Source organism: Cinclus cinclus, chromosome 1 (genome assembly GCF_963662255.1).
Source record: "Cinclus cinclus chromosome 1, bCinCin1.1, whole genome shotgun sequence".
Classification (NCBI taxonomy): Eukaryota; Metazoa; Chordata; class Aves; order Passeriformes; family Cinclidae; genus Cinclus; species Cinclus cinclus.
In genome coordinates, this window is record NC_085046.1 from 82409138 (window position 1) to 82435913 (window position 26776).

Genomic DNA, 26776 nt, shown 5'->3' on the forward strand with positions numbered 1-26776 from the left:
TGAGAGTCTTGGTGGATGACAAGTTGACTATGAACTGGCAGTGTGTCCTTGGGGCCAGGAAGGCCAGTAGTGTCCTGGGGGGGGGCATCACGAAATATGTGACCAGCAGGTCAAAGGACATGATCCTGCCCCTATTTGGCTGTAGTGAGGCTGCAACTGCAGTACTGTGGTTCTAGTTCTGGGCTCCTGAGCAGAAAAAAGACAAGGAGTTACTGAAGAGGGTCCAGCAGAGGCAACAAAGATGACCTGGGATCTGGAGAATCTCTCCAGGGAAAGAGACTGAGGGAGCTGGGCCAGAGTCCATAGAAGACTCAGAGGGGATCTCATCAATGCATCTCAAAGACGGGTGTCCAGAGGATGGTGCCAGACCTTTCAGTGGTGCCCAGAGGCAGGACAAGAAGCAATGGCCGTAAACTAAAATACAGGAAGTTCCACCTCAACATGAGGAAGAACTTCTTTACGCTGAGGTTGGCAGAGCACAGGAACAGGCTGCCCAGGGAGTTTGTGGAGTCTCCCTGTCTGCAGACATTCAAAACCCAATTGGACACATTCCTGTGAAAATTCTCTAGGTGATCCTGCCTTGGCAGGGGGTTTAAACTGGATGATCTTCAGAGGTTCTGTCAACCCTAAAAAATTTGTGGATTGCCAACCTGTGTGGGCCTGGCTCACCACACAGGATGTTGCAACCTGCCCCACAGTGCAATATGATTTCACCCATGGGGTGTACCTCGACCTCAAACTTCCCCACAGGGTATCTCAATCTGTCTCACACCAATCCATGTCTGTGTGTTCGAAGAGATGTGCCTAGGAGCACATACAGGACTGGGGAGGGAAGGTCCCCAGGAGATGGGGGGAAGCATCTGGTACCTCCACATGTGACACAGAGCTTGGGCGAGTCCTTCAGGGACCTTCTGGTTCCTGAGCTTGCAGCTTCTGCTGCTCCTGGCCTCATTGCTCCCCTGGCCACCACCTGCTCTGTTCCCACTACCCACCATGTTCCATTTCCTCACGTATCCCACTGTCCTTCTTTACCAAATGCTTTCATCTGTCTGGCCTCTCCATTGATCGTTCCACCACCCCTTGGCCCAACAGCCCTTTCTTCTCCAACTTTTTATCTTCCATTTCTCACTGTCCTTCCATCTCCCCTATGGCCCATTGTCCCCCCATATCCCACCATCCCTATACGTTCTCTACTACTCCATTTCCTCTATGTCTCTACACACCCCACAGTCTGCATGTCCCAATATCTGTCCATCCTCTCTGCATCTCAACATCTTCATGACTTATCATTCCCTCATTCCACCACCCCTCTGGCCCTCCATCTCCTGTGTCTCACTATCTCCTCCATGTTCCACCACCCCACCATTTTCTTCATGTCCCTCCATCCCTCTATGTTCTCCCAGTCTCACCATCCCACTGCATCCCATCATCCTTCCATGTTCTCCAGGTCCTATACATGGAAAGATGAAGAAGCAGCATTGGTGGGTAAAGTGGCTTGCCAGTTCCAGGAATACAAAGAAAATCTCAGAAGAGGGTATATCAAGCACCCAAAAGGATACCAGCAGACTTCCAGCGTATGGAAGGCAAAGATTAAATAGTATAGAATGGTAAATGCCATGGAATAAAGGATGGACTTTGCCGTGGTTTCAGCTGGCAAGTTGTTTCCTGCTGCAGTTTCCCAGTAGCGGCAAGGTCCGGGCGGGCGAGAGGACAGTGGGAGGGCGTCCTCTCTTCTTCGGCAGGAAGGCATCCCGGCACGGGTCCCGCCGCTTTCCAAGCCGGGAGCCACCCCCACTCCGCTCTGCGCCCCTGCTGCTGCTGGCGGGGGCGAGCACCGCGCCGAACTCCAAGCCCCGCAGGGGAAAAAGGGAGGGAGGCAGGTACCATGGGCCAGGCTGTCCCGCTCCTCTCCCGACGGGATCCGGCTCCGCCCGCGTCTCCTCTTGGGGTCCCGTCCTGCCCGTTTCCCGGGGGTCACCGCTCGGTCTCCGAGGTGCAGCCGCGGCGGCAGCGGCAGAGCGCAGGGGACGGACCCGCCCGGGAGGCGGCAGCGGGCACCAGCTTTGGGTCGGTTCTTGGGGTGGAGTTTGGGCACAGCCAGCGCGTGTGCGTGTGCCGGGAGCTCCGCAGAGAGCTGCTGCCTGCAAGTGGTGCCCTTACACCGACGGAACGGCATCAGCTGCGGCTGGAACCGCTCCGGTAAGTGCCTCTGCATCTTCTACAGCACAGTACCTGCTACTGGCTTTTTCTTATTTATCTGCCGTCCATTCTCCCGTCTTGAAGAATTGGTTTATATATTCTTCTGCTGACTAGAAGCTGAGAAAGTAATGTACGGAGAGGAAGGGTGTTTGGTGTTGTTTCGATTTTATTTTATTTTATTATTTGAGGATCGAGTTTGGTTGTTTTACAAATAAAGACCTGCCGACAGACAGCTACTGTTTTTGCTCTTTTAGTTAGTGCATGTGAGGGAAAGGAAACCAAAGGTTGAAGTATTTTTTGGCTGTCTTGTGTGCTGTCACTGCCTTTGATTTGTCCTTGGAAATAGTTTTCTGAAGGAAGAGGCATGATTATCTGTATGAGAACACTTTACAAGAAAACTTGAATACTGTCTCACAACTGAAACAAGTGTTTTGTATCTGATGCTCTAGAAATTGCTTGTGCTGTCCCCTAAAATGAGCAAGCCTGGTCTTTTGTCGTCATGGTGAAATGTAGCACCTCATTCATGTTCCAGGCAGGCTCAATTTGTTAAGTTGTTTGAAAAAGGGATGCTAGCATTTAACTTTTATCATAAATATTTTCTTTTCCATTATTGCAGGATAGCAATACCCCATGGCACTGAAGCAACCAGAGGAGAGCCTGTTTTCCTCCAAAATTCTGGGTCTCAGTGACCTTTCAAGAGCTTCCCATGAAGTGCCGCTCTCTGGGTACCACAGGAAGAGGATCAAAGAGACTGATTCAGCTTACTTGAGGCTGGCAAAGCAAGGAGGCCGACCTGGTGAGAATCTGTCTTGGTTCTTTGGTTTTCCTTTGTTTTTTTTTTGGCTTTGCTTGAGTGCAGTGTAAAGTGCTCATAGATGCTACAGAAGTATCCTCTGGACATCTAAATAAACTCGTGGAAAAAATGAGGAAATTAATTTCTTCCTGACATAACAGCAATCTGGAAACAAAGGTAGTGCTTTTGCAACTGGATAATAAATCAGAAAAGTACTGGCTTTTGTCTTTTTCTCTCCAGACCTACTGAAGCACTACACTCCTGTCGTAATGAAGAACCCTCCAGCAGCATATACTGCACCTGACTGGTACTCACACTGTGCCAATCCCACAGGGATTGAGAAGCCACGGTAAGATTGCTGAGGCCCTATATATCTTGGCCTCTCTCTTCACCTATTAACATTTCTGAATGCTTCTGTACTAAAGTGCAGGATTTGTATACCTTGCACAAACAGGCATTAAATCTTTGGATTTCTACAGGAGCTGTGTTTCCTCTCTGCCAGATTATATGGTTCACAGAGAGTTTGTGGCTGATGATCATCACGGTAACAGTTATGAGAGAAGAAGAGGGCCTTTTGATTTTGATACAAAAAGTGTTTGGCAGCGGGAAGCTGAGGATAAAGAAAATGCAGAGAAAAAGAAGGTAGGATGGAGAGGCACCCTGTGATGATGCTTTGTTTGTAGTTTGTACACATCTACAGATGTAAAATACATTTCTGTCTGGGCCTGCTGCTTTTTATAGGAGGGAAGCTGTATATCCATGTGAATTTCTGTATTCCAGAATCAATTTTTATATTGCAGTTAGAGAACAAGAAGAAAACCATGTTTTCTTAAGTGCTGCAGGTGTAGCTTAAGAAGCAGAAATGCAGTTTCCCATCACATTATATGGTACATATACTTCAGTATCAATAAAAAGCAGTAGTTAGTTTCTATCTTCTTATGCTTTATTTCCCCTGCAATTAATTCTTGGTGAAGAGACATCTTGTTTAGTGATCTTGGGTGAGGAAGAAAGAAGATAAGAACAGAAGATTCTGAAAAAGGAATTTAACTGAATTTGAAATGCAAGGGGGTTCCCAAAGATACTGTGCTAGCTATCTTTGAATGAAAAGTGTCCATGACTAAGTATAGCACAATCTATGCTCCAAACAAGCCTTTCTGTACTGACATTGGTGTTTTGTATTGGAGACCTCTCTGCTATCCTTGCTCTTTCATCCTCTCTGCCCCTGCCCAATTTAGATGCTGAAGCCTTATGTTTTTTAAATATCCTCTGTAATCTCAGTTGCCACATTTTCCATAGACCTTTGGGGTATACCTGGAAAGGAATTTGATGTACTTGAACACTAGTACTTCCCTTCTGGAACAGAAGGACAGATGTTGGACATTTTAGGAGAAAAAGTCCTCAGCCTTTGCTGAGATGAATAATTAGTGCAAGTTCAGAATGATGTCTTGTGTAAATAGGAGCACCTCATTACTGAATAGGCTGGGGAATGTTTACTGAATCTGTGGCAACAGGCAAACAATCAACATATGTTTAAACTGTAATTTGCCTGATGCTTGTAGGTAAAGCTTCTTTTTTTTTTAAATCATAGACTTAAGGCATGGAAAATAAAAACTTGCTGTAGTGCCTCAAAGGAATTGAACTAGGACAGAGAGGAAGTGCTGTTCCTCACTTCCTTGCTTAAGAACAAATTGTGTTCAGTGCTCTAAGATCAAACTTAACTTTGATAACAGTAATTTAAGCCCATGTGCTGACTTGTGTAGTGAAACTGAGGTTCATTTCAGAGTTGGTGGAGTTTGGTGGAGACCCAGTTTCATTCAGTCATGCTTTATTTATGACTAAAGGCAAAGTGAATATATATTATGTAGTCAGCTCAGATTGTGAATATGCCAAGGACCTCATATATAATTGTCACTATTCTTCTGGAAGCTGAAGTTAAGATTTTTTTCTAAGGTTCTAAATCTACCAAGACTTTTTCTGTAAGATGAGGTGCCTGTGAAGACAGATTCTGTGTTGCTAAGTTTAGCTCTACCTCCACATCTGTCATTTGGCTGTGCTTCACAATATCTTTGTTGTACACTGAAAAGCATATAATGTATCTTGAAATGTCACATAGTGCTTCTTTCATAGCTACTTCTTGATTATCCTCTTTTGGGAGGTTTCTATCCCATGCTCTTAGAATACCTTCCCAAAGAGTCTTCCAATGAGACGGTGAAACTAGCCCAACCACAGAGTCTCAACTTTAGTTTTTCACCATAGACCTTGTATGTTGAAAGGTAAGAATAATGTGTTCCAAAACACCACAGGCAAATTTCTAAGGAATATTCAATTTAATTATTTGACTATATGATGACACTGCAGCAGCAAACTATCTCAAGCATTTCACATAGTATGAGACTGAATGTATTGAAAATATTTTTCAGTCCAGTGTGAATAAGCAGTTATTCAGAAGAGACATGCATGATGCAATTCTGGAGTTAAATCCCAAAGGGTGTCCTTAGAAACAAGTGCAAAACCATTTAACCTCTAAGGATACCTCTTCTGCTTGGTTTGGAAAACATTGTTCCCAAGAGGGCCCTTGCTCTGAAAGTTTAAGCCTTTATGGTGCTTTGTTCTGAAGTATTATAATATCCACTGTTCCTTGTGCTCATTGCTGTGTAGAGGAGGACTGGAGATCTGGGGGACCATTACATGGTTCTCCATGCCTCAGGATGGATCCTGTAGTTCCTCCCTAATGTCTTAATCACAGCAATGTCTTATACTTCTGGGAATTTTGCAAATCAGCAATGAGTATTAGTGCATGAAGGATTTAGCCTTTGTGCTCATGGCAAAGTAATGGACTTCTGGTCCAGAGAGAAGCAGCCCGTGGAAATCTCACAAGACTTAATAAGACCATGGGCAAGGTCCTGTACTGGGACAGCCCCTGTTATCAACACAGGCTGGGGGATGAACAGATTGAGAGCAGCCCTGACCAGAAGGACATGGGGGCACTGGTGGAGGAGAGGCTGGACATGACCCAGCCATGGGCACTCACAGCCCAGAAACCAATCGTGTGCTGGGTTGCATCCAAAGTAGAGTGGGCAGCAGGGGAGGGAGGGGATTCTGCCCCTCTGCACCATGCTCTGCCCTGGTGAGACCCCACCTGGACTGCTGCATCCAGCTCTGGGGTCCCAGCACAGGGAGGACAGTGAGAGTTGCGAGGCACTGGCACAATTCCCCACTGAAATTGTGGATGCCCCATCCCTGGAAGTGTTCAAAGTCTGGATGGAGCTCTGAGCAACTTGGTCTAGTGAAAGGTGTCCCTGTGGCAGGGGAGGTGGAACTAGATGATCTTTGAGGACCCTTGAAACCAAACCATTCTGTGATTCAGTGGTCCTTTTGCCTGTGCATCTTATGGCCCAGCTGGTTGGGTTGAAAGGGCTGTGACCTTAAGAAGGATGGAGGCCTGTATGGGTGAGAGGCCAGTTGGAGATGCTGTCAGGGTTTGCATCAGCATTTGGCAGTACCCCTGTGGCACCAGTAAGATTACTCCTTCTTCTCCAAAGTCCTCTCTTTCAGGACTTGCCTGAAACCTCTGTGTATATATGCAAATGTACTTAGGTTTGTATGTACTGTAGCAAAATGATTGCTCATCTGAGGGTTTTACCTCAGAAAGAGATTTGAGATGTAATCTAGAATTTTGTCCTTGATCACACAGGGGCCAGGATTTAATCTGAAGGGTTTTATCTTACCATGCTGGCTGCAGATATTCATTGTTCTTCATGTACTAGCCAGGCACAATGCATGTTCTGTGTAATATTTCTTGAATCCAAGATCAATAAATTTGTATTTATAATAAACATAGTAATTTTAGAGCATGTTGCTATCTCTTCACAAAGGGAGAAAACACTTTAAATCAAGAACATTCCCTGTGTAGTTTGTTTTATGTGGAAAAATTGATGACTGCAACTAAATAGAGACTGTCAAAGGGAAAAAGCCCCCTCAGCTGTAATCATTGGAGTGTAGTGGCACAAGAGTCTGCTTTTAATGCTGAATTTGCCAAGCAAATTAACAAATAGCACCTGAATGGATTGCCAGTGCCCTCCAAAGCCAAATTCTGATCTGTTCCCTTGCTAATTTTGTAATTAGTTTACTTGAACAGTAGGGAGTGTTTGGATCCCTGCAGCTTGTGCTAGCCTCTCATTTAGTGCCAAGAAGGACAACAAGTAAAACAATGCTCTTGCTCACAGCCTCCTGACTTTAGTAAGACTGGCCTGATTTCATATTCTGCATACAGAGAAATGGACCAAGATGAGAGATTGCAGTGGATAAGTTTGAATTTGAAGCTTAATTTCAGATAGAAATGTGCTGTGACAGAAAGGCTTTTATAGAGCACATTGTGGAGAGAGCAAGCAGCTAATCTCATATAGAATAACTAAGGGGCTGCTTTATCTTTTCTTATTCCTCAATAATCCATTACTATTACTTATGGGAATAATGTAGATAAGATGTGGAACTTTGAACACATTTAGGCCTTTAATGTCACTCTCACTTTTGAAGGCTATGCTATCATATAATCTTTGTTATTTTTCTCATAACTCCTTTTTCTTGAGCTAAGATTTCTCTAACACAGGTAAAGCTCCCACCTATAAGCCCTAAATATCTAAGCAGAATGCCAACTGTTTCTACAAACAAGGACTTTAGTGGAGAAAATAAGCTTTCTTTCCCACCCATGTAAGTAGTACATTTATGAAAATAATTAAACACCTAAGCCTGCAACTATTCATGCATAGAAGTAAAATTGCTGCTTGTGAAATTGGAATAATTAGTGGATATGTGTATGGACACTGTGAATCTTTATTACTGTTAAATTTGCTATCATATATGATACTAAAATAGTTCTAAAAGCATCTAAAGCAACTAAAATAGCAGTACTTCAACTCTTTTAAGAAAATTATTCAATATAACTTTGTGTTAGGAAAACTAAGCATAGAGTTGCATATCTTCATGTAACAGAGTTTTATGGTATTCTAAATTGGGTTTTTTTCCTAATGCCAGTGAACAGGTGAAAATGATAATCTACATTGTTAGTCCTGTCAGTGTAGGTTACAGAGAGACAAGTAGGATTGACACTTTAGGGAAAGACATGAGCCTTGTAGCCTTTATAAGGTCAGACAGAGCAAAAATACTCTAATGAACACCTGGAAGAGGTGTTTTGAGCAAATTTTTATGTCATGTGTGATGTGATTACTTCACATGATCAGCTGTGTGCACAGCTGAATTGTTTCTGCATATTTTGTCTTAAAAATTTATTGCTCAGTCATCAGTATTCCTAGTGTGTTTTAGTACTATGTTAATGATGCCAGATAAGTGATTAAACCATCAAATGAATTAAAGAGAAAATTTTTGATGTAATTTCACTTCTGTGCATCAAAATGAGTACTGAGCAGAATGAGTACTGTCAGCCTTTTTTCACTTACACATTCTTTGTGGGATTTCCCTTTTGCGCTTTTTGTCTTTAAGACCAGAACTGTGTAAGCATTATACATGTAAAATTCTAATGAAACAGATGGCTCTTCTCGTGTAAATTTACACAGTACTAAATCAGGCATAGTTCTGTGCTTTTGTCTGTTTGTTTATTTTTGGTTTTGCTTCTTAGATGATTGCATGTAGAATATATGTTTTATTATTGATAAATTATAAGGTTATAAATGGGTATATTTTTAGATTAATGTTAAAATTAAAAATAAATTATGTTATAAGGCCTTTTCTGTTCAAACTATATTTTTTCCACCTAGCCCTCATTTTTGTTTACTTTTGCTTTTGTTTTCCTTTCATATATTTGTATTTGCAGGCCTGCTCAAAGAAAAAATGAAGCCATAAATTTTAGCAAATTAATAAGCAATGGTTATGGGACTGACTGGTTTCAGCAGTGTACTGGATGGGAAAAAAAGATTGAAGAAACCTCAGAAAATGGTGAGCAGTCTGAAGGTTAAAGTTGCTGAAAACGGTTTCTTTTAAAAATGAGCTGTACTCTCAAGGTAACAGCAGAGGGCAGCCTCAATGTGCAGCACTCTGGATGTGGTGAGACACATTGAATTACTGCGCTTAGTTTACAATGCCCTATGAACAGCTACAGAAAGGAGTGCTCCTGTTTGTAGTCAGCGCAGGCAGGCGCTTTCATGGAGTTTTTTCATCTGTACAATTGCAGTGTGCACTGTTCCAATCCAGGGGCTTCTGTGTTCTGATCCAGGGGCTTTTCTGTGATGTGTTTCTGTAAAACGCTGCTCAGCCACCCTGCCTAAATTTAAGCAGACTTAATGTAAAGTAATGTATGTAAAATGTAAGTAAAATATTTGTTGCCTCTTTGTTATGAATATTCTTTTGCCCCTAATATTTTTCCAAAAACTTCTGTCACAAGTGTCATTGATATTCATCTTTTAGAAATAGATCACTGTTTTTAGAAATTTGTCAAAATAAATATGTGTACATTGTTGAAGACAGTAGAATTTCAACAGTTTAAGAGAAAAGTTATTCAGTGCTCCCCTATGCTTTCAAACCTTACTTTGTCATGCAAAAAGGTAATAGTTATGAAAGATTTCACTTGGAAACACTTACATATAAAGGTAAAAGGGTAGGAAAATTTCCCCTACTTCTGTCAAAGACCTTTTGCTTTGGCAAACGTGCTGGCTATATCAGTTTTCTATAACAATGTTTGGAAATGCCGTTGGACTTCCCATTGCATGCACCAGAATTTTTTTTTATTTGTGTCAGGGAATCCTTTTGTGTACACTGGGAATTGTCATTATTCCCTTGACCCTGATTTATTAATTTATGAAAGTCTTAGAGGCCAGGTATTTTAAATTCTCTGTCACTTCAGCTCTGTCTGAATTTATCTTTGTGTCTTCCATTAATGTATCTACAGGTTTGTTTTGGGTTTTTTGGTGTAAAAACCCTCATCCTCTGGGTGAGTGTCAGGAGAAAACAGAGAACTAGAAGTTTTGTGGTTTTGTTCAGAAGAAAAGAATGTCATAAAACTGAGTGATAAAGCCAGGTCTCAGTCTGGATCTGAAGGAGAATGCATAACCTTAGAAGCCACTCTTCACGTTAACTTAAGCATCCAAACTCTGAACATGCAGAGAGGCTCAGTGACCCAACAATTCAACCATGGGGTCTAAAAGTGCTTTTGAAAGAAAACTTTGAATATTCTTCTTTGTCTTCAGATTGTATTTAACTTTCTTATGTGCTGACATATTTCTTTCCCATTACTTTGAGAAAAATTAAGGGGGATTTAAAAATCTGGATTTCAATAATTTGGTGATAGTTTCTTTAATTGGTGTTCCTCTAATGAAACACCTGAGATATAAAGAAAACTTGAAGATTTTTCAAAATAAGCGTGAAATTGGTTTGCTTATATCACTTAGGCAATAGAGAAGAAAAATATGGGTACACTGTAAAGGCTGCTGGAAAGTCAGTGTGCTGCATAGCTTGACATATAGATACATCCCATTTTTAAGTTGCTTTTCTTTTTCATTTTTTTTGATAGCATGATACCTGAATTGCTTCTAATGCCTTTGTTTGCCTTTGTAGCTATTCTGATTGAGTGTGGTTCTGTATTGCAGTGTAAAAGGAGATTGCTTTTAATGCTCTTAACAGTATGGTTTCATCCAGATGTGTATCTTCATTCAGTTTTGACCTTGTTCTTTTCATTCTGTTAGGTGATTGCTGAAGGTAGTGCTTTTACTTTTCTCCCACTTGTGGAGCTTTCTCTGTTCTCACTTGCACAGAATAAGTCCTAGACACATCAGGAAGGAGATACAACCCATTCCATATGTAAATCTATAATCCCTTTGTTTTGGGATACAGATTTGCATCATACTGCAAATTTCTTAGGTATCTTATTTATCTTGTTAATTCAAAATTTAAAGTAGTGGAATTTATGTGTATTTTGACATGAGGAAGAAACCAAACATTTTAGCCGACCTTTTTGTTATTATGATTGAAGTTATTCTGTAAACTTTAATATTTTTTATTTTTTTCTCTTGCAGATTCAGAACGATCTGAATCACCACCTGCAAGCAATGAGTTAAAGCCACCATTTCAGGGATGTAATAAGTAACTTGGTAGACTGTTGAGGATACTAAAGCCTTGTATTGCTTATATAACCCACTATTTATGTGTTGGCTAGATTATTTTTGTAATTTAACTCATCCCTGATTGAGAAGTTTGTGAGATGGATGAACTTCATTGGGCTTGATTACAGCAAATTTTAAAGAACAGGCAACAGCTGACAGTGCTTAGTCTTAGGCCTTTTCTTAATATAATAAACCAAATAAAGCAAAACTAAGGTTTTCTCCTTCACAAGACTCCTGCTGCTTTGCTGTTCTCAAACAGGGTTACCATATTGCTGCTGACTTGACTGGACACAGCCATGCTATTGATGAGTCCGAATCAGCAAGTTTCTTCAGTTAGGTACAACTGTACTCATGAATTATGCCACAAAGAAAGGTGAAGGGGAACTATGTGGTATAGGATGAAATGTAGATATAAAGAATTGAAGTTAAAAAGTCAAAACTTCACTGAGAAGGTTGCTTCTTCATCCCAAAAGCCCATTTACTTTGAACAGATACTTAGCTTCCTAGGTCAGCTCTGTTGCTGTGCCTGCTGCACAAGGACTAGTTGATCAGTCATAGTGTTTAACTACATAATTAAAGACCTGGTGGCACTTCCTGTTATATGGACTCAGCTATCTATGATGTCTGCACTTTCAGCTGTTAGATAAAAAATTATCTATCCTGAAGTCTTAACTGCAACAAAGATATTATATGCTAGATCACTGTGTTTATTCACACCAGTAGAAGTTTGTACTTTGAAATAGCAGTGTATTGAATTTGTACTTTAATATTTTAAAAAAGTTAAGATACACTGATAGTTCAGCACTTGCTTTTTTATCTCCTTGGATTAGGATATATCCCTGAAATCTTATTAATAATTAAATATTGTTTTTAAAGTCCACCAGGAAGTAGATGCAATTTCATTACCATGTTTTTTGTTAATACCACAAAAATTAAACTCTTAAATTTTAGAATTTTCTCTTCAGATTATATTCAGTACATTTTACACCTTTGAATCCAAGTCCTGAAGATTCTAAAATTTATTACTAAATATAGATTTCTTTGAACAGAATGTTTAGAGTATTTGGTTTAATACTGTTCTTCTTCAGGACCTTGATGTAAAAATGGATTGGAAATAGGTAAACAATTGCTAATCTGAACCCTCAAAATTTTCATCAAACTGTAGAAATTTTGCTGTTGATGTTGTGAGACCTAGCATCCAAGCCTGTCTTTCCTATCCATTATTTTTTGCACTTCAACTAAGTTGTGTTTAAAAAAAATAAAAGGCTAAAACACGCAAATGCTTAAATGTACAGTTATGGCTACTCCGCAGATTTTTCTAACTATAAAAAAAAGCTTATGTTGAGCTGTAACTTTTGGTGTGTGAGATTACTTACCTTGTATCTGGTTTCACTTACAATTTGTTTTTGTGGATTACATCCAGATACATTGAAACCACCATTTTTGCTGTGAAGGCAGAACTTTTGGGGAAACCCAGAAAATTTTCTAGGCTAGCATATCAGGGGATGCTAGGGTTGGAGCTCATAGCATCAAAACCTGACCAGTTGGGGTGAGTTGACCTCGGCCGGACACCAGGTGCCTGCCAAGCCTCTCTATCACTCCCCTTCCCAGCATGACAGGGAGAGAAAATAAGAACACAACTTGTAGGAGTGACTCCAGTAAAGGGCAACAGAGCTGGTGAAGGTTCTAGAGAGTAAGTCCTATGAGGAGCAGCTGAGGGAGCTGGGATTGTTTAGCCTGGAGAAAAGGCAGCCAGGAGTGACCTTATCACTCTCTACAACTGCCTGAAAGGTGAGTGTAGCCATATAGGGGTTGGTCTGTCCCAGCCAACCAGTGACAGAATGAGAGGAAACAGCCAGGGGAGATTCAGGTTAAACATCAGGAAGAATTTCTTCACTGAAAGGTAGATTAAGCATTGGAATGGGTTGCCCAGGGAAGTGGTGGAGTCACCATCCTTGGAAGTGTTCAAGAAACAGCAGTACATGACAGTGCTATGGCTTAGTTGACAAGATGGTGTTCAGCTGAAGTTTGGACTTGATGATCTTGGTGGTATTTTCCAACTTAAATGATTGCCATTAATGTGTATTCATCTTTCCTTAGCCAAGCCAAGGAGAGGTTTGATTTGCACCGTTGGTCAACTGAGTCTGAATGGATCACAGTCTGAATACTATGAGTTAGAATATTAACAGCCTGAGATTTCTCTTAACAAGAACAGAGATGTGATCCTGGAATCTGTGCATTCAGAATAAAAGCTGCAGCAGACCCATAACTTACTGGTTCTCCAAGGGACATGAAGTCAAAGTGATTTAACAAATCAAAAACCTTCAACTGAACCCAAGGATGGAAGTTCGCTGCTTGAATTCACCTTATCTCAGTAATCACATTGTTCTATTTACTTCTGAGTCAATGCAGTCATGCAGCTGGCAGGTTTCAAAGTCGTCAGCAGTTCCATGTAAAAGCAGTGGAAGCTTCTGGTTTTCCATTTCTGTTTTTCAGAGACATGCCAAAGTCAAATGCTGAATGCTTATTGCAAAATTTTGCTTTATTGTTTTAAATGCTGAAACATTTGTTTCATTGTCTTGTACTCTATTTCTGCCCTGAATGCCTTTAAGTAGTGTGATGGATTTTGGATTTTTTTAATACAGATTGCATTGCAAACCCAAAGATAAAACAAAATGCTGTTACATTCTATAAATTGCATCCAAGTATACTGGGCATGTGAATGTTTCTAAAAGAGAATTCCAGATCAGAATTTAACAAGAACTTGGCAGTTTAGCGACCAGAGAGTAATTTTCCTTTTATATGCAGCTATTTCACTGTAATGAAGCCTAATATACATCTAATATAGAATTCTAGCAACTTCTGTCTTTTTGGACTAGACTAAAATGTAAACATGCTTTCAGAGGTCAAGGGTATATATGCATTACCTTTTTTTTTTTTTGTGTAGCACTACAAACAAAAATTCAGTTGACCGATGTGCTTCTGAAGCATCTACAATTCCATTGATTTTGCCTTATCTGTTTCTTAAATACTATTATCTGTGCTGAATATGCAGGCTGAGTTGTAAAAGATGTAAGATGAAGCCAAATTTATTACTGTAAATTAATATTTTCATATTCTGCTCTTTCTCTGCAGATAATTTTTCAGAATAATAGTTACATAGTTACATATTATGCTATAGAGTGGGAGAAAAAGCTAGAAACAGAAGTATAGTTCAGTCTTAGCACATTTTGTCCTTCTATTAATAGTTGTCATGATACAAAACATCCAGAATAAATGAAGAATCAAAATGAAGTGGGTAAAACAGCTGCACTGAATTATTTTACCAATTGACTGTAAAAATGGTTTATGGTGAGCACAAAGGAGAATACGTTTGATTATGACAGACAGCCGTATTTTCCATAGCTCAAATTTTCACCCACGTGATATAAAAACCAGAAAAACAGACACCAGCTGCATGTTGTTGCTATTACTCCAGTATGTAGCTGTGTATTTTTCACCCTTCTAAACAACATTAGTATCCTTCCCACTGAAATTCAAAATGGAGTGAAAATCCAAGCACTACAAAACCAGAAAGCTAAAAGGAGATTGAAAGTTCTCTAGTGATAACTGAGAACAAAGGTTACTACCAGTTGTTAGACTCATAGGAATGCATAATTTATTGAATATTTCAGACAAGGTAACTATAGTAACCTTATTCTAGTCTCCTATAGCTGACTAGAAAACAACCTGAAAGCTAAAGCAGACTTTTCACTGGACCCTGAGATGAAGAGATAGGTAATATTCCTGTTTAAAGGAAAACTTTCTTCCACAGAATTAAACACTCTTCTGAGGTGTTGGTCCAGTACTATATCTTGGAAGCCCGGAAACATAAAGAACAAGAAAATGGAAGATGGATTAGGAACCTGTCCTTCTGTTTCACCCATTGGAAATCTAAGCAAGCTGAACAGGTGACATTTTTCTAAGTTTGTTCAGCCATTCCTCTTGCATGTCGTTTATGCCTAGAAATGCACCTGTGCAAGGGATTTCTCTCCCTTATATTCCCATTCAAAGGCCTTTGGCGTGAGACAGGATATGAATAAGTTTTACTCTAAGTGCCCAATACGCAATTTTGCAATAAATACATCTCAGCAATGCCTTGTGCCTGGTGTGTTTACTCCCCTGAAGCACAGAAAGTTCTCTACCAAGAAAATTTTAGATGCTCTGTCTCCCAAGTATTCCCTACTATGACAAACTACAGTGTGGCTCTGCTATGAAAATTTACTTTAAAAATTGTACTGCAGGGTTGGGGGTTTGGTGTTTTCAGTTACTGCATGGAAAATGTTAAATTTATGCTTCCAGTAGCCAAAACCCTCTCTGCTCTTTTCTCACACGGTGTTTGCAGTGCCCACATGCCCGTGAGAGCGGGAACACCACACACACAAGGGCAGGAACAGGCACGGAGGCTTTGCCATCCTCGGCCGACACCTGGGTGTGTATCTGTATCACCTGTATCTGTGTAACTGTATCTGTATCTGTGCCCGTGGCAGCAGCTCCTCCCTCCGAGGCCCGGAGCCCCGCGCTCCCTCCCCGCGCTCCTGCTGCATCCCCATCCTTGCCCCAGCCGCGCCCTGTGCCCGTCCCGGAGCACGGCGCTCCCCGCAGCCTCCCCGGCGCTCAGGGAGTTAACCGGGCCCGGGGCGGGGCGGTGCCGCTGCCGGCGGGAGGTGGCTCGGCCGGGAGCCCCGCAGCCCGCCCGGGAACAGCGAGCGGCTCTCCTCGTTTTCCAGCGGCGGATCCCGCTGCTCCGGGTGAGAATCGCGTCCCGCCGCTCGGCCCGGCAGCCCGCGGTCCGCTCCCTGGGGGATGGTGGGGTACCGCCGGTCGCCGGAGAGTGGGAAGGGAAGGGAAGGGAAGGGAAGGGAAGGGAAGGGAAGGGAAGGGAAGGGAAGGGAAGGGAAGGGAAGGGAAGGGAAGGGAGCCGGCGTCGGTCCGGTCGAGCGCTGCCCCGGGGCCGCTTGCGCTGTCTGCGGAGCCGGGGGAGCGCTCCGCCCGCCAGCAGCGAGGGGACCAGCAGGGTAAAATCAATTTTACAGTTTTTTTTTTTTTTTTTGGTAAAAATTTTTAATTTTTACAAAATTAAAATCTCAATTTTAAAAGACTTTAGCTTTTCCTGATGATGGATGAACACCGAGTAAGAGCTTTTTCCCTACAGAAACCATTGTCTGTGCACTTCCTTCAAAAATGATGGATGGCAGGGGGAAATGGGAGGTGGCAATTATAGTGGACTCTGCATGGGTTTAAAGCACCAATCTGAGCATTTAAATGGTTAGATGAGATACTAGGAAGAAATTCACTATGACTATGGTGAGACACTGGACCAGGTTGCCGAGAGAAGTTGTGGATGCCCCATCCCTGGCAGTGTTGAAGGACAGGCTAGATGGAGCTCTGAGCAGTCTGGACTAGTGAGAGATCCTCCTGCTCATGGCAGAAGGGCTGGAGCCAGGTGTTCTTCAGGGTATCTTCCAACCCAAACAATTGTAAGATGTGCACGCACCTTAAAACAGATTGCGCCCTTTCTTTATCTGAGTCCTGCTGGGAGCACATTATTGTCGAACGTCAGTTAAACTTTGGCTGAGGAAGACTGAAGAAACTTTTGACATGTCTGTAAAAATTTCCATTTGGTTAGACAGCGTGAGAGTTTTGTGGTTTTACATTAACTGGTTGCTTGTCAGCTACTAACGGATTGCTGTCAGGGTCTGCCATGGGAAAGCTGCTTTATGCTCACTCCTTCCTTCAGTTCCTGCCAAGACACCTCCAGCTGGGTGCTCTTGGGGGAGGTATGCTGGACCTTGGGACTGTCAGAACTTTGTTCTCAGCTTTTTGAAGTGTACAATCTATGATTATTTAGGGGATCAGAACCAAGAACACTTAAAAATTACATGGATGCTTAATACCATGAACAAGAGCTGAATGAATATCCTTGGTTTATTTGCAGTCATTTTTTTTCTTGCTACTTAAAAAACACTTTGCTGTTTCTTCTTCCTAGCTTCTATCTCCTCTTTATCAGGACTCGTGGCACTGTAGGAAGACATGATGTACTTTTCCTGTAATGTACATGGTATAAGGATGCTGCCCAGTAGTAGCTGACTAAACTTAATACCAACATAAGGATGTGTAGTTGATTATAGATACAAATTTTATACTTCGCCTCCTTAAACATAGATGGTTGTATATATTTAATACACCTAGTACACGTGAAGTTTGGGTCTACTTAATAAAGGTTGATATTTTAAATGAAGAAAACTAATTGCCCTTGTAAATTTTAATACATTTCCATTATTCAGTGGCTTTTAACAGGCAGGTATCTTGTTTATTTTCTTAGGTTGTGTGCTTCATTAGAAATTCACACACAAGGTAATTCTGTTGCAAAACCGATTCCTTTCTGTTTCCTTGTGGGGTAATCCTGGGGTTTTTGAGGATTACAGTCCTGTCTCTGTTATAATCTCTGTGCTGTCAGGCCCTTCTTAATGGAAGGTAGAGCAAAACTTTATGATTCAATACTTCCCATAAGGGCATTCCCAGAAAGCACCAGCTTCGGCACGTAGTCTTAGTCACTTCTGGAAATAATAAAAAATTAATCATTCTACAATTATAATTCTGTCCTCAGTCCAGCATGAAAGCCTCAGTGATACATTTGCCTATTTGAATGTAATGAAGAATGCAGAAAGGAAGGGGTTTTGTGTATAGATTAAGGTAATGGATCAGAAAAAATGGTATTCAGCATAGATGGTAAACTGGAGAGCTGTGGCTTTCTGAAGTCATGTTTCAGTTTCATGCTCCTTGCTTTATGCTGGAAGTGCTCTTAAGGTCAGTAGGAGGAGTTTAATGAGGATATTATGAGTAAGATGCTTCCTGGACTCAGGTTTCAGGCGTCTGACAGCTAGAGCTGAGCTTTGGAGACCTTTTGGAGCCAAAGGTGGAAAGGGACTGAAGCTGGTTTGGCAGTCACTGTTGGTGTGAGAGGCACGGAAGAAAAAGGGTGAGTTAGTTAGCAATGCCACTTGCCTCTCTGTGGCTGGTGGAGCTGCAGTTGTTCCTACCACCGAACAGAGGTAGTGGTGAAGTGGGGGTTGCAATAACAAGGAGTTAATTTAGGCTTGAGGGCTTTGAAAGTGGTGTTGCTCAGTTGTAGAATTGTAGATGCTCATTTTGCTCCTTTTGCTCCAGTTATAAAAGCTGTAATGTAGCTAGATTATTTGGAAAATTTAATATTCATGGTAGTTATCATCAATATAGAAGGTTTCTCTCTGTTAATGCTTCCAGCTTGACTGATGGGACTATTCTGATGCACTTATATATATTTTTTTAAAAAAATATAATTCTAGGTATAAGGCATTCATGGCTCCTGGTTCTTCAAATGAGAAGAAAACTGATGATGGACAGGCTTCAAAGTAAGATTGAGAAATTAGTTATTTTGTCCAAGTTTACATTTAAACTTCTTCCCCAAACTCATTACACACTCATTTAGTTTATGATAAAGTTTATGATAATAATGCTAAGTATCCAGTAGCAGCTCTTTTGACAATTAGATGCTTTATTGCTCTACCACACCTAAACAAACAACTTTGCTGGCTAGCCATTTGAACTTCTCTCAAAAGTGAATTTTTCAAAGCAGGGTGATGTTTTTATTTATTTTTATTTTAATCCAATGAACTGCTGAAATGTTGACTTCGGTTGCTGCTTCAAGAGTTCAAACAAATATTTCAGTGTGTTTCTCTAATCCTTACTTTAATCTTATTTTACTAAAACCTGCTACATGCCTGTTTAGTGTTTGGATTCATATTTTACTTACACCCTTAGAAGCCGTAGGTGCTTTACTTTGGGGAAGTAATTTTTCTGCTCCTGAGCTTTGCATATCAAGGATTTTTATCAAGCAAACTTTGCCTCTCCTGTAAATCCATGGCATTGGTCCTATGTACACATAACAATATGCTAGTTTTTATTGCTCATTTTTACCCCAGGGTCCAAGTCTACAATCAGATGTGCAGTTACATTGAGCAAGTTGATAATGGCCCCTCTCTTGTTGAGGTGGTGGGTCAGAGAGTGCTGTTGGTGGGGTGCGAGGTGAAAAGGGTGGAATATAGATACTGATGAGGAAGGAGGCTGTGTTTTGGCCAGGCATGAGGACGGTGGTGTTGGCACATACTACATGAATTTCCTTGCACTTTTAATAGAGGCCTCGCCTTTTCCGGATTTATTTCCTGGAGAGAAGCTTTTATTGCCAGTGCTCTCATGAAGAAGGAAATAATTTTTTTTTGCTCACCTGAGGACAGATTGTAAAATGATTTCAAATGATATCTTGGTTGTTACTATTTGCATTCTGAGGCACAGTTCAGTGACCTCTGCATGGGCATCTTGGCCACTGTAGGCTTCCTTTATCCTCCACAGGCAGATAAGGTGTAGGAGTTGCGGGAAAGTGGTGCCTTTCTGGAGAGGCATTAGAAGGCAGACAAGATAACCTAGTGGCCCAGACCATCTAAAATAGTGCCAAACACTCTGTTTGGGCTTCAGAGTTGTTCCTGAGTTGTCCTAATGATTTTTTTGAATGAAGTCCGAGTGAACTATTTTCTTTGTCTCCTCTGACAAAGCAGTTTGAATTTGCTGAGCCATGCTATGCCTCCACTGAGTTTTCATTAAGCTATTAAGTCATCTTCTTGTGTCTGGAAGCTATTTACTGCTTGATTCCATCTCTCAGAAATTACTTTGAAGTACTGGCCAATGTTCTGCTTAAGCTTGTACTGATTGAGTCTTTCCTACCTGTTTCAATTGAATTTAAAACATCAAACACAGAAGGCAGAAGTTTGTTTAGTTAGTCCACTACTGAATTTTCCATGAAGGTGATCCCACAGGCCAAGTAGTTCAGGTTTCCCTCCTTGTCCTGTCATTTCCTGTCTCTTCAGACAAATTAATTTTTATTTTTCTTTTAAGATGTATAATTTCTTTACAAGAAGCACTTAGGAAGAAGTGAATCTTTTTTACCTCTTCCTTTCTTTTTTTTTTTTTAATTTTGTTTTTCTACTTCTAAGGTTTTCTCCTTGCTTCAGATTTCCACTTTTCTTTTTCTTATTTCAGATCTCTGTACCCTTGTTATCAGCTTCACACCATGGGTATTTTTGTTCCTCCTGTCTATATGACAGAGTAAGACAAATTGCCAGAAATCTAGTTTGTGCTTCTCCATAAAGCCCAAATCATCCCATCCTTCTCAGGTGGCTGGTGGAGTTTCAGTCACAGCAGAGGTCAGGTTTGCTTTTCAGCTTTGTTATAGATTACCTCTGTAATATGGTGGGCTTTTCCCTGGTCCTGATACCACTATTTTGCTCACCATAAAGACCCACTCTTGGTCCCATCTTTAATACTTTTTAAGATAAAGGTTTCACTGTTGCAAGTGCATCTGAACATCTGGGCTTTTCTTCAGCAATTTCATTCTGTGTGATGAATGGAATATGAAGTGTCATATGTGATATTTTATAAGATGTAAAGCAGTTATGAAATTTAGTGTTTCTTTGATACAATGTACAAGGAATGGAAATAAGGCATTTGTACATGTGGCATTTCCCAACTTTTGACTGCTTGACTTTGAAGAATTTTCATCTGTTCAATGTAGGGGTTTGTATATTTCTATATGTTTCACAATGCTTCTGTCTTGGCAGAGAGAATTTTATTCATCTCTGCAACCCTCACCTAGAGAAGATGAAAGAAGACATCCTGTACCATTTTGCTCTTGGGACCGGTACCCATGATTTTCCAACGTTATTTGGGGATGTAAAGGTAAGATGCTTTGCTTCATTCAGAAAGCCTGCGCTTTTCTGCAGAAGGTGAAAATGTAGCTGTCTTCAGAATAAGACTAAATGTGTCAGCCTACCAGTGATTAAGGAGTACATGCAAAAGGGGAAATATTTTGTGGGTTCTTGTCACTTTTGGTATTCAACAAAGCTGGGGGTAATTGTTTTTCTCTGTCTCTTTTCATTCAGTAAAAAAGGCAAATGCCATAGGCTCTATTCAAATACAGCTTCTGTTTGTTGTGTCTTCATGTCAATATTTGTCTTTCATCAGCTTACACAGGGTGAAGGCATTTGATTGCTGTATAGACAGCTGAGTTTTTTCCCATAATCCTTCTTCATGGCATTTTAGAATGATTATGAGAAGCACCACAGCTGGGGATAAATCTGTGCTAACTGAAGTTGTTTGCATGTTCATGTTGTTCTTTGCATGTTCTCTGACATATGGAATCACACAATGGCTTTTGTTTTGTTGAACTCTGTCCGCCCCAGTTTGTGTGTGTTGGAGGAAGTCCTTCCCGGATGAAAGCTTTTATCTCCTACATAGCAGAGGAGCTGGGGCTCGGGAGCCCCGGGTGTGACTACCCCAACATCTGCGCGGGCACCGACCGCTATGCGATGTACAAAGTGGGGCCCGTTCTGTCCGTCAGTGTAAGTACTTCCCCTGGTCTGACACGGGGCACAGTTCTGTTTTGATGCTGTTCAAAGCAGAAAATTTCAGTGCATGTTTCTTTTAAATACTTCGCAGTATGAATCAGGCTGCTAAAAACAGTGCAGAATTAAGGATTACATTTTAGCCCTTTTTTAAGAGGGAAAATGTCCAATACTTTTGCTCCTTCTTGCTTCCTTTTCCTCAGTGTACCACTGATGTGTTGCAGGAATACTCTAATAGATTTTTTTTTGAGCAGTTACTGTTGCCTCATCCCTGTTCTCTACCCTGAAAAATGGGGGAAAAAGTCACTTGGTGCATGTGGGGTATTGGAAAAAATGTCTGTATCACACTCAGAGCTATGTATCTGCAATGGCACTGTCAAATGTGCTTAAGAGTAGCATTCCATAGGACTGGTGCTGCCAACCCATGTATGCATTTTAAAGAAATTTGTAGCTTTAATTTGTAATAGAATTACATGCTTCAATTGCAAAACTGTAGTATTATTTTGCACCCTTTCTTGGGAGCTGTAATTATCACAATATTGTGCAAGCTAATGTGGACTTCTATTTGCTGAATGCCAAGACTAAACCACAGTGTCTGTGTTTGGAAAAAAAAATAGCTTAACTATTCATTAGCACTTCAGGTTGGTGAAAACTCAGAGTGGGGTTTTTCTTGTGTTTAGGAAATGCTCCATGATAAAGTGCATTAGGTCAGCTATTGGGAAAGGACACTCTTTATACTTTGGAGAATGTCAATGTTCTGTAATTCGTGATTTTAGAAATACTGCATTTCATCAACAAGTCTTTCAAAGCTAGTGGGAGTCTATTTTTATAGACTCCCATGTATGTGTATTTGTCCTCTCAGTATCCTTCTGAAGGCCCAGAGGCTGGGGATTTTGTGGGAGTGAGTTAGGTGGCCTTTGTGAAAAAAATATCAGGGAGAAGATAATGTTCAGCTGCTTCTTCCATATGTATTTTGGGTTGTCTATGTGAATGTGGAGTATTAATTTGTGTTTCATTTTCAGCACGGTATGGGCATTCCTTCTATTTCAATCATGTTGCACGAGCTGATCAAACTGTTGTATCATGCCAAGTGTTCTGACATAACCATCATTCGCATTGGCACCTCTGGTGGAATAGGTATTTCCCCTCTTTCTTTCCTTCTTTCTTTCTTTCTGCAAACCAAAGTATCCTTGCAGGAGAATAAATCATCTCTCTGCATGTAAGATTAATGGTCAGAACAGTTTTCCACAGGAGATGTGTTATTTTTCTTCTGTAATTTTGAAATTACAAGGCAACATCTGCTTTTGCATAGGGAAAATGCACTTAGAAATCTGACAATGTGAGAAGAAGGACGTTCCTGTCCTGTATTGAAAATATAAGAAAGAAGTGAAAAAGGAAAAATTTCATTCATTCAGAAATTATTTATAATAATAAACTGAAGCAGCTAGGCATAGGCAAAAAATTCTCTTAGTTGATTCAGAGGCAAAACTGCCAATTTTAAAAGAAGTAGGGTTGGGTGAAGATGTATGTTTTATGTGTCTGGAGAACACTTGTTAACTGCATTGTGAAGATATATCTGTTTCGTTTTGTTGCAGGTCTGGAGCCAGGCTCAGTGGTTATAACTAGGCAGTCTGTAGATGCCACCTTCAAACCTCAGTTGGAACAGGTTGTTCTGGGAAAGACAGTAATTCGCAGCACTAACCTGGATGAACAGCTGGCTAAGGAGCTGATGCAGTGCAGTAAAGAAATTGGTCAGTTCAATACAGTCATTGGAAACACCATGTGCACTTTGGATTTTTATGAAGGTAAGGCTGGAGATAGACTAACAGAAGAGTGTTGGTAAGCAGCAATAGATAAATATTAAATATATTAACATTAGGCTTCCAGTTCACAGAATGCATGCCCTACTCTGGCTTGTCTCAGAAATCTCAACCTATTTTTCATCTATGTAAAATCAAGCTTTGTACTTAGCAGTTTGCTGTATCAAAGTTTTAATTTCGTGAATATTTTTCCCCAGCTTTGATAGATCCTCTGAAGTACATATAACCTACTATGTACTTCTCATGTATCTGTCAGGTATATTTGTCACAACATTTATGTGGTTTTTTGAAGCATCCTAGGGGCTTAGAGGAGTGGGAATTATTTGTGACTTGTTTAGGATTGGTTTTCTTTGCACTGGTTAAGTACCTAGAGTAAATATTTTTTGAAAAAAAGGGTTGGAACTTGTTTCAGTTTGTGATCAGACAACCAAAGATAATATTTTGCTGAGTTGTGTCAGTGCTGTTACGTAGGAGATACAAACATGCAAGGCCTACTTTGGATAAACATACAGGCATTCAGGTGCTTTTCTGATCTCCCACATCTGGATGTTCATTCAGAAACACCTTTCAAACCTTCTGAGAACAGACTGACACCTGGGAGTGGCACCTGATCCCACTTTCTCTGTCTGTTGCTGAGTAGGTGACAAATGATCTTCATCGGAGTGCTCCAGCTTGGGCAGAAGCACACAGTGTCAGTTCCTGCATCTCAGGCACCAACCACAGGTGCAGGCAACACTAAAAAAGTGTCAGGGATGCTTTCAGTTCATACAGCAAAAGCTGAGAATGGGATCAAGGACATTAATTTAGAAGTACATCTCCCAAACCCAAGAAGATACTGAGTAAAATACAGTGTAATTCAACTCTGCAGTACTTAACTTGCTGCTGTCTTATCTGTAGGTGATATTCTTGAATAATTTGAGTAAAACTTTTCTCAAAATTTAAAATAATATTAGCTAGTTAGCTTAAGACACTCTAAATCTCTTACCTTGGAAAGTCTGTAAGTAATACAATGTTAATCCGTTTAAGAAAGAAACAGGATAGCATTTTTAAGCCTGTTGGTCTTTTTAGACAGTGAGTAAACTTATTAAAAATGTTTCATTCCTTAAAGATTCTTGTGGAATTTTGATACTTGTTGTATGTATGGGAATATACTATGTACATTTTTTATGAATTTGGGAATTGAAGCTGAAGAAGACTAAATTACCATGATTCATTATAAAGAATGCAAATAATATGTATGTGCTCTAGCAATAGCTAGTAATCACTTTGTCCTATTTGTCTCATGCACAAAAATAAAGAGCAGTAGTAAAAGCTGAACATTCTATGGAGGAAACTGTAGTAACTGGATGTTTTCAAAACTGAATTTGTTCTGTGATGTCATCACTCTGAAATGTTCTACAAAATTACTTTCTAGGACAGGGCAGGTTGGATGGAGCAATCTGCTTGTATGATGAAGAAGAAAAGCTGCAATACTTGAAGAATGCTTATGAGTCTGGTGTCAGAAACATAGAGATGGAGTCTTCTGTATTTGCTGCAATGTGTAATCTCAGCGGTGTCAAAGGTAAACTAACTTAGTCACTTTATCCAGGCTATAGGAAATCTTCTGTATTGCAGGCGGTTTGTGGCTAAAAACTGCAAAAGAATGTTAACATACTTTTATATATATATATATATATATATATATATATATATGTATATAAAGACATTTCTGCTTTTAATTTTGTTGCTATGAAATTTTTTAGTTGTGTCAGTTGTGTCACAACTTCTCATAATTCCTCACACAGTTTTTACACTGTTTACTTCCGTCATTTGCTATTCCAGCCCATGGCAACCATGTAAATCATTAAAGTACCTAAATACCCTGTGACATTAATTTATTTTCTCCAGTTAGCTTTTGAAGTTTACAGAAAACAACTACTTAGTTTAAGCATCAGGTGGTTCTCAGATCTATAGATATGTAACTGTACTCAGTTGCTATACTTTCATATGAAATGGAACACATAATTGTTTTCTGTAAACTTAAGACTATGATTCTTAAACAGTTTAGGATTTTTAGTAGCATCATGAAAAAACCACTCCAAATCATAAAATGAATTATTTTTTTTATGTATGCTAAGTAAAAAAGGTCAATTACAAATAATGTAATACAATGTCTTTCTTCTTATCGTATTAATTGTCTTCTCTCACTTTCCTTAACAAGGAATATGCTGATTTAAAATACAGATGTTTCTCAAACTCCTTTAAGCTCAAGGAGGTCAAAATGATGAAATATAAACCAAAAGGCCAATGGTTATATCAAACAGACTCAGTTCTTACAGACTTGAAAGGGATTAAAAGCCAGTACTATCCCTGAGCAATTCAGGAGGCCTTTTGTTGTCTCTGCTTTGTAGGTCTGTAATGTGTGTTTACTGTTTGTGCTCTGCAAAATGCCACTGGCAGAAACCCCAGACAGAGCAGAGTTATAGGGTTCAGTGATAGACCTGGGCATGAGTGAAAGGAGGGGTTTTGCCTTTGGGGCTCTGATTACTGAAAGGCAGCATATGAACCTGACATGATCCTTGGGGTCCTCATGTGCTTGCCGTGTTCCCTGTCTGTGACTGTGGATGCAGCTTATCTGCTGCTTCCTGAGGGATGGCACCTACAGCACAGGCACTCTGGGAGGACTGTAACTAGTTCTGCTAGAACAGTGTCAGGTCGCTTCCTACCAGTCATGTCCTGGGTCCTTGTGAAATATACTTCCTATCAAGGAAAACATAGGAATCATGATATAACAATAAGTGTCTGCAGCTGCCCGAGAGCTCTGGCTTTATCAGTGCAGCGAGCAGTTCCCTTAAAGTGTTTCCACCTTGTATCATCCACAGCATCCTAACCCCCTAGCATCTCATGGTACTGCACACTTTTTCTCGGGTTTGTTTTCTCTTGTATTTCCATTCTTTTAGTGGTTTGTTCAAATGCTTATACTTTTGGACTGGAAAGTGCAAGAGTGTCATTCCTAACTAATACTGTCTTTTAATTTCTAGCTGCTGTAGTGTGTGTCACTCTTCTGAATCGGCTCGAAGGGGATCAAATCAGCAGCTCACACGATGTCCTTGTGGAGTACCAGCAGAGGCCGCAGAAGTTAGTGGGATATTTCATTAAGAAAAGTCTTGGGAAAGTATGAAATATCCATGTTTTAGAGAAGGAAAAGGCCTTTGTACAGATCCAGTCATGATTATTACTTCTGCGCATTACAGGTCTTTTGCCTCAGAATAACTTGCAGCATTCCGTGTGTCAGTGGAAATTAATCATTTATGTCACTGTTCTTTGGGAACTGAATGTGCTGAATGGACTTCAGTTAAGTTTTGTTTAGTTATGCACTGCTGGATATAAAACTCACTT

General features: G+C 40.5%; 1 protein-coding gene across 1 annotated transcript; it reads left to right on the plus strand.

The window, feature by feature from the left end:
• The first annotated feature begins 18477 nt into the window (after positions 1–18477).
• Positions 18478–26558, plus strand: UPP1 (uridine phosphorylase 1). Its single transcript, XM_062499958.1, has 7 exons — positions 18478–18536; positions 20796–20913; positions 21417–21575; positions 22601–22715; positions 23174–23383; positions 24813–24959; positions 26419–26558. The coding sequence occupies exons 1-7, from the start codon at positions 18484–18486 to the stop codon at positions 26556–26558; spliced, it is 942 nt and encodes a 313-aa protein (XP_062355942.1). The 5' UTR covers positions 18478–18483.
• Positions 26559–26776: the final 218 nt, after the last annotated feature.